This window comes from Malus sylvestris, chromosome 4 (genome assembly GCF_916048215.2).
Source record: "Malus sylvestris chromosome 4, drMalSylv7.2, whole genome shotgun sequence".
Classification (NCBI taxonomy): Eukaryota; Viridiplantae; Streptophyta; class Magnoliopsida; order Rosales; family Rosaceae; genus Malus; species Malus sylvestris.
In genome coordinates this window covers 22,930,928-22,938,958 of record NC_062263.1, presented here as the reverse complement: position 1 = coordinate 22,938,958, position 8,031 = coordinate 22,930,928, and the positions used below count along the sequence as shown (strand labels likewise).

General features: G+C 39.9%; 1 protein-coding gene across 1 annotated transcript; it reads right to left on the bottom strand.

The window, feature by feature from the left end:
• Positions 1-499: 499 nt before the first annotated feature.
• On the bottom strand, positions 500-2,708 carry LOC126618218 (uncharacterized). Its single transcript, XM_050286282.1, has 4 exons — positions 2,579-2,708; positions 1,690-1,757; positions 663-1,497; positions 500-513 (listed from the first exon to the last, which is right to left on the bottom strand). The coding sequence occupies exons 1-4, from the start codon at positions 2,706-2,708 to the stop codon at positions 500-502; spliced, it is 1,047 nt and encodes a 348-aa protein (XP_050142239.1).
• Positions 2,709-8,031: the final 5,323 nt, after the last annotated feature.

The window sequence follows — 8,031 nt, the reverse complement described above, 5'->3', positions numbered from 1 at the left end:
TGAGTTACTCAACTCCCCTAAAGAAGTACTCATTTCATGTCCTTCATTGAAAAGATTTTGAAAATAACCTCTCCATCTGTCTTTGACCGCGTTCTCTGTAGCAAGAACATTTCCATCCTCATCCTTGATGCACCTCACTTGGTTTAGGTCCCTTGTCTTCTTTTCCCTTGCTCTAGCTAGTTTATAGACATCCAACTCTCCTTCTTTGGTATCTAGTCGCTTATACATATCGTCATAAGCCGCTAACTTAGCTTCTCTCACAGCTTTCTTCGCCTCTTGATTCGCTCTTCTATACCTTTCACCATTTTCATCGGTCCTGTCCTTGTATAAGGCTTTACAACATTCCTTCTTGGCTTTCACCTTTGTTTGTACCTTCTCATTCCACCATCAAGATTCCTTTTAGTATAGAGCAAAGCCCTTGGACTCTCCTAATACCTCTTTTGCTACTTTTCGGATACAACTAGCCATGGAATCCCACCCTTGGCTAGCTTCCCCCTCTCTATCCCACCCACACTGGGAGATTACTTTCTCATTGAAAATGGCTTGTTTTTCTCCTTTTAGATTCCACCATCTAGTCATTGGGCACTTCCAAGTCTTGTTTTTTTTTCTCACTTTTTTGATATGTACGTCCATCACCAACAAGCGATGTTGATTAGCCAAGCTCTCTCCCGGTATAACTTTGCAATCCTTACAAGTTATACGATCCCATTTCCTCATTAGAAGAAAATCTATTTGTGTTTTTGACGACCCACTCTTGTAGGTGATCACATGTTCTTCTCTCTTCTTAAAGAAAGTGTTGGCTAAGAAGAGATCATATGCCATTGCAAAATCCAAGATAGCTTCCCCATCCTCGTTTCTCTTCCCAAAACCATGGCCACCATGGAAACCTCTATAGTTGCCTGTCTCTCTGCCCACGTGTCCATTTAAATCTCCTCCTATAAATAACTTCTCCGTCTGGACAATTCCTTGCACCAAGTCTCCAAGGTCTTCCCAAAATTTCTCATTCGAACTCATATCCAACCCTACTTGAGGTGCGTACGCACTAATCACATTGATGAGTTTTTGTCTTAATACAATCTTGATTGCCATGATTCTATCTCCTACCCTCTTGACATCTACAACATCTTGTGTCAAGGTCTTGTCCACGATGATGCCAACACCGTTTCTCGTTCTATTTGTGCCCGAATACCAAAGTTTAAACCCTGAGTTTTCTAGATCCTTTGCCTTAAGACCAACCCACTTAGTTTCTTGTAGGCACATAATATTTATCCTTCTCCTCACCATAACTTCCACTACTTCCATAGATTTTCCCGTTAAGGTTCCTATATTCCACGTTCTTAAACGCATTATACTCTCTTGAACTCTACCCTTCTGTCCTAGCTTCTTCACCCTCCCCCGTCCAATAGAATCAAAGTACTTCTTTTGTGTGTCCTGTGTAAAGTTGATAGGAGCATATGCTCCCAAACAACTTTGAGTGGAGTCGTTCGAAAAGAAGTTCTATGGCCCCTTTGCTCATTTAACACTGCATCCGAGTGCCGATGGAGATACAACGACCCTTGCTCACTTATCACTGTGCTCGGGCCACACAGCGCGCCACTTACGGGTGACGCCCTAGCTTTAGCGCGATTTCGTTCTGGATTCATTTTCATAAGGATTCGACGTAACTATGGCGTGCCGGCTGTTGACTACCTGATGCCCTCCCCCTTCTCCTTTACCCGGGCTTGGGACAGGCAATGTAAGACATTCTAGCTGCAGCCCTGACAATCGCCCAACGAGCTTGCAAGATACCAAAATAACACTCGACATCATTCCTACACCCCTCTTGACATTTTGCGAAGTGTTTTTCTTTTTCACTCTGTGGATGTGGCACTATTTTGAAAAACGTTGACCACCTTGGGTAAATGCCATCTACAAGGTAGTATGGTCTCTCATATTTATTACCATTAACCCAATATGTGCATCTTGGCGATTTTCCTTGCAGCAGTTCGTTGAACACTGGAAATTGGGCAAGGACATTTAGGTCATTCTGAGCTCCTGGAACACCAAAAAAAACATGCCAAATCCACATATCAAATGAAGCCACCGCTTCCAAAATGATGCTTTTGGCTCATTTTCTGTCGCCATAAGCTCCTTGCCATGCACTTGGACAGTTTTTCAAAGTCCAGTGCATGCAGTCGATGCTTCCAATCATGCCAGGGAAGCCTCGCATCTCGCCCTTCCTCAGAAGCCTTTGCATGTCCCTTGGCGTGGGTTTTCGGAGGTACTCTTTGGTGTATAGGGCTTCAATTACAGAGCAAAACCGCATTAGGGATTCCAGAACAGTTGTTTTTCCCATCTTCGCGATCTCATCCACTTGATCTGCAGATGCTCTATATGCAAGCATTCACAAGGCAGCCGTAATTTTTTTCTCGGGAAGAAGACCTAGAACATGAAAGGCATCATCTTTTTGCACAATCATGGTTGCAAACAGCACTCATAATTTTGTCGAACAAACTTCGTTGCATTCTAAAACGTCGTCTAAAAATATGATCAGGGAATACGCTGCTGGGAATAAAATAATCTTCCAAAAGATCTTTACCTCGTCTTTCCCTTCTTCTATCGATGTTTGCAGCACGTCTGGGTTTGGTTATCTGACCCACAACTTCCATGACACGATGGGAATGCGAGGCCCTCTGCCTTCTATGGTGATCATCCCCATCCTCTTCCATTGCGAAAGCCTCATCTCCACCTCCACCTTCCTCGAGATTGACCAATTCTTCCTATTATGCCAACAACCTTTTATGTTGCTCATGTAACTCTTTATATGCTATCCTTGAAGAAGACATTTTAAGAACTCAAGATTTGGAAACGATGAAGAAGGATTCTGAGCTAAAAATAAGGATTGAGTTTAGTGTGAGGATAGATGTAGGGATGTAGGGCTTATATGGACAAAAAAAGAAAGGATAAGGTTCTGGACAATGCCACGTGGCACTACGGGATTGGCTGAAAATCTTATTGAAATCTTGGCTAAATTATTGTAAACAAGAAGTGACACGTGGCGCGTCAGGATTGGTTGAAAATCTTATCAGAAATTTATCCACAAAATAGTACGTTCGGATAATGACATATGGTGTGACAAGATTGGTTGAAAATCTTATCGAAATCTTTGCTAAATTATTGTAAACAGGAAGTGACACGTGGCGTGTTGGGATTGGTTGAAAATCTTAGCGGAAATCTATTCACAAAATAGTATGTTCGGATAATGACACATGGCGTGATGAGATTGATTAAAAATCCTATCAGACAATTAAACTATTTTATTTATTTATTCTTTAAAAAAGTATAAAATATTTTAAATGGGCTGGGTGCTAGCGCATTTTGTAAGGGTGGAGATCGTTTGTGCTAGCGCATTTTTAGACTGTGTGCCAACGTATTTTTTTAGGGGTGGAGATGCTTTGGCCTATTACTATTCACTGGGGTCTATTACTGTTCACTTGAATGGATAAATGGGTTGGGTTCTGGCGCAAAGTCTTAGGGGGTGGAATTGCTCTTAATGAACACACAAGGGCATAATTCATTGTTCACATATCCCTGACTAGTCAAATACTTACTCAGACGGTTACACCACATTCTTCCGGACTGCTTCAAAATGTAGAGTGAACACCTCAGCCGAATTAAGAGCGTGTTTTGGGGTTTGGAAATATTTGATCTAATCAATGTAAGACCTTCAGGAACTTTCATATAAATTTTTGTAAGATCCCTATAGAGATACGCAGTTACTACGTCCATCAGCTGCATACTCAGTTTTTCAGAAACTACCAAACTGATAAGGTAACTAAAAGTAATCACATCCATAAAGGGGTGAATAAGTTTAGTCATAGTCAATCCCGAGACGTTGTGACAAGCATTGCGTAACAAGATGAGTTTTGTAACTCACAATTTCGTTCTTCTCATTACGCTTCTGAACGAAAACCCACTTGTAGCCAACGAGCTTCACATATGAATGAGTAGGAGTTACAGGTCCAAACACCTTACGTTTCGCAAGCAAATCGAGTTCGACTTGGATTGCTTGTTTCAAGTTTGACCAATCAGTTATACGTCGACATTCATCAACAGAACGGGGGTCAGTAGTTACTGTATATGTTAATGCATCGTTAACGATCATCTCATTTCTACACCAAACATCATCTAAGCTAGCATAATAGACTGAAATCACATGATTCTCAAAGAGGTGGATTCGTCTCTTCAAGGATGATTCCGTAATCTAGAATTTACTCATGAGTTGGTAGAATGATTAAGTGACAGTTAGATTCACAGTAGGCTCTTCAGGTGCCTGTGCAGTGGGTTTTCTCTTTTAGGAGTGTGAATCCTTGAAACCATGTGGTTCGCCATGCTTGTGTGTGGGGGCAAATGATTGGCTAGCCGTTAATGTACGTGGATCAGCCAAAGTGGTGTCCCGGGTCTCTAGGAGGGAATTTCGTCGTACATTTGGTACATCCATCTTTGCAGGCACATTCGTAGCTAGAATATGTGATCTTGTCACTCGCACTAGATCGGTGAAAGCATCTGGCATGCTCTGAGTTATACTCTGGAAATCTAATATGCATTGCACTTCAGTTTCAGATTGAGCGGTGCGGGGATCTAAATGAGACAAAGTGGGAGTTGTCCACGATAATTTATGTCGTTTATTATGAATGTTGACGTTCTTATCTCCCTCTAACGACGGGAAGACTGTTTCATAGAAGTGACAATCCGCGAAATGAGCGGTAAACAAATCGCATGTCAAAGGTTCTAAGTAATGAATAATTAAAGAAGAATCATATCCGACATAGATTCTTGTCCTTCGTTAAGGCCCTATTTTGTACGTAAGGGCGGCGAAATCGACACAGACTGTGTAACAAAAAACGAGCAGATGCGATATATCGGGTTAGTATCCGATAACCAACTGAATGGTGCTATATGGTTGGGTCGTAACAGGCCTCAGGCGGACCAACATGGTTGCATACAATATTGCATGGCCTTAAACAACGATCAGGAGGTTGGTACGTATGACCAACGATCGAGCAATCACTTGTAAGCGCTTAATGAATACCTCTGTCAGACCGTTTTAGGTGTGAACAAAAGGTACTGAATGTTAAACTTCAACCCCAATCGACATGCAATAGTCATCAAAAGTTTTAGATGTAAATTTTCCAACATTATCCAATCGAATAGATTTGATCGGATAATAAAGGTGTTGAGCCCTAAGCTTAATAACCTGAGCCAATAGTTTGAAGAATGCAGCGTTCCTTGTGGACAACAAGCCATGTGTGACCAACGTGTGGAAGTGTCAACCAAAACCATAAAAATATCTAAATGGTTCGCATGGAGGGTGAATTAGTCCACAAATGTCCACCGACTCTTTTGTAGAAAAATAGGAGGATTTGAACAAATCTTGTCATAAGAAGACTTAATAATAAGATTTCCCATAGAACAGGTTTGACATGCGATTCCTTGAATCGAACCTAAACTTCGTGTTTGTGGATGCTAGGGCTGATCTAGAGATTTTTTAGGCCTGGGACGACGCCAAAAAATGTGCCCTCACTTTATAAAAAAATTTATTTGTTTTCACACGTAAGACATCGATAAAATTATACTTAGAAAATCACTTCAAACTTAATAATTTAGAAACATGGAAAAACTAATTTATTTTGTATAGTGATAGGGAAACAAAAAAACTACGGGTTTACAAGTAGATAGATATGAGTTTTGTTTTCCATCTGAAGTTTTAAAGTGTTTTTGTATAAATCATGAGGTGTTTTTTCTTATTTACTAACCTTGTCAATATGGGATTAAAAAACTAATGATGTTTTGGAGTCTTTAATTGATATGTATAAGTAATAAATGGGTACTAAATTAAACTTTTTGATGACACATCATATGATTTGCAATTTGGTAAAAAAATTTGGTCAATGCATTACTCTTTGTTGAAGATTAGACTTGAATTGGAACAAATGTTTAAAAATAACAACTCACATAGCTACTAGCTACAAATTAAAAATAAATTAACAACCAAACAAAAATTTGTAAAAATTGAAAAGAATAAACATGCACTTAGGATTTCGAACTTACGACCTCTCGTTAATTTTAAACAACAAAAACCATTGATTCTAATTAAACTTCTTTCATTTAGCCAAATTTTATATATTTATACTCTTATGAAAAGAAATTTGTAAAAATTGAAAGGTAAATAAGCACACATGGTGTTTTGAACCTAAGACCTCCTCATTGATCCAAAATTTTTAAATTTATACTCTTATGAAAGCATATATAAATACACCACCCTAATAATTTTGATGCCCCCAATTATTTTGGGCCCTGGAAAGTCTCCCTAGCAACACTAGGCTTGTGCCGGGCCAGGTGGATGCTCGTGTGATGAATTGAGGATACGGTGCATCGCTGTTCATCTAGGGTGTCCTAAACGATCATGCCAAAGTGTAATTTCGTGCGCGGTCCTAGAGGTAGGGCCGGCCACATGGTGGCTTTCTACAGGGCGTATAGTCATAGTATACAGACCACTCGGGATACGCTTCATCTTCTTTAAAATACGATTCTGGCCATATTCGTAAGAAGTTATGCACAAAAATTCAACTCTGTTTCTACATATGTTTCAACGTGGTAATTATTATCTCTAATGCCCTTGAAACTCAACAACGTTCTTCTAGAACGTGGAGAATAAAGTACCTCATCAATGGTCAAAATTGTACCATTGGACAACATTATACGTGCCTTACCGTATCATTCGATCAGGTTGGATGGGCCTGAGAAGGTTGTCAGAGGTGCATTCTTAGGTATGAAGTTAGTGAATAGATGCGTTCACACAAAATGGTGTGCATGGTTGCACTATCTGCCAGACAACTAACTTCCCCACTAGTCATACCTAGAATGAAAAATTAATTTGAATCGGTCACATGCGTAAAAGTTCTTAAACAAATATCCATTAAAAATAATTTAAGTCTTCAAGGATGGTAATTAATTAAAATCTAATATCCAAAAAATAAATCACCAACAAATAATCCAAACATAAAGGAAAATTGTTCAAAATTTAACCAAAAACACAAGGGGGTTTGGCCACTAGGTTGAATTCAGCCACAATGTCTAAATTTCAACTAGAAAAATAATTTATGTCTAAGATTCTAATCTTCCATAGGGGTAACGGCCTCTTGAAAGTTAGAAACCTCCATCTTGGTACTCTCCGGTTTGTTCACTTGCACAAAGTTTGATTCAAACTTCTTACGACGAAAAATGATATTCAGTTACAACCTTCTGAGCAGCTTGGCAAACACGGGACCAATGGTCCTTTGAACCACAGTGATAACACATGTCTGCATCCATGGTTTCATGTGCTTTTCCCTTATTCTTGAAGTTTGGGGCCTTGGGAGTGAGGTTAGGGTGCTTTTGGGCTTTGTTTCCTTCCTTAGATGGGCCTTAACATTGTTGACATTGACAGGGTGGCTTTTGGCCGCCCCTACCACGCCTCTTTTGGCGTTTTGGGCATTGGTTTGTGCTATAGTATGCTTCAGGCACAACAGTTGCCCCAGTAAGTCGAGCTTGATGATTTTTCATCAACAACTGATTTTTGCTTTCCAGCAAGAAGTAAAACAGAGATCAAATTTGAAAACTTAGTGAACTTCTGAGCCCTATATTGTTGCTGCAAGACAATATTAGTAGCAGAGAAGGTTAAATAGGTTTTCTCCAAGAGATCATCTTCGGTCAAATTCTCGTTACAGAACTTGAGAAATGATCGGATTTGACAAACTTCATAATTATATTCATTCATAAACTTAAAGTCTTCGAAGCACAAATGCTGCTAGTCATGTCTTACTTCAGGCAAGAAGATGTCTTTTTGGTGATCAAAACGATCAATCAAAGTGACCCACAGTGCTTGTGGATCCTCTTTAGCATGGTACTCGGTTTCCAAGAGGTCATGAATATGTCTTCGGATGAGGATCATGGCAGTGGCTTTCTCAGCTTCGCCAATTAGGTTGTCCGTCTCATCTTCAATGGTGGGAC

Coding starts and splice junctions, on each gene's coding strand:
- LOC126618218 (XM_050286282.1), bottom strand. CDS start 2,708: ATGGAAGAGGATGGGGATGATCACCATAGAAGGCAGAGGGCCTCGCAT. Junction 1,758..2,578: donor TAGAAGAAGGGAAAGACGAG/GTAAAGATCTTT, acceptor GGCGATTGTCAG/GGCTGCAGCTAGAATGTCTT. Junction 1,498..1,689: donor GAGAAGGGGGAGGGCATCAG/GTAGTCAACAGC, acceptor AAGGGGCCATAG/AACTTCTTTTCGAACGACTC.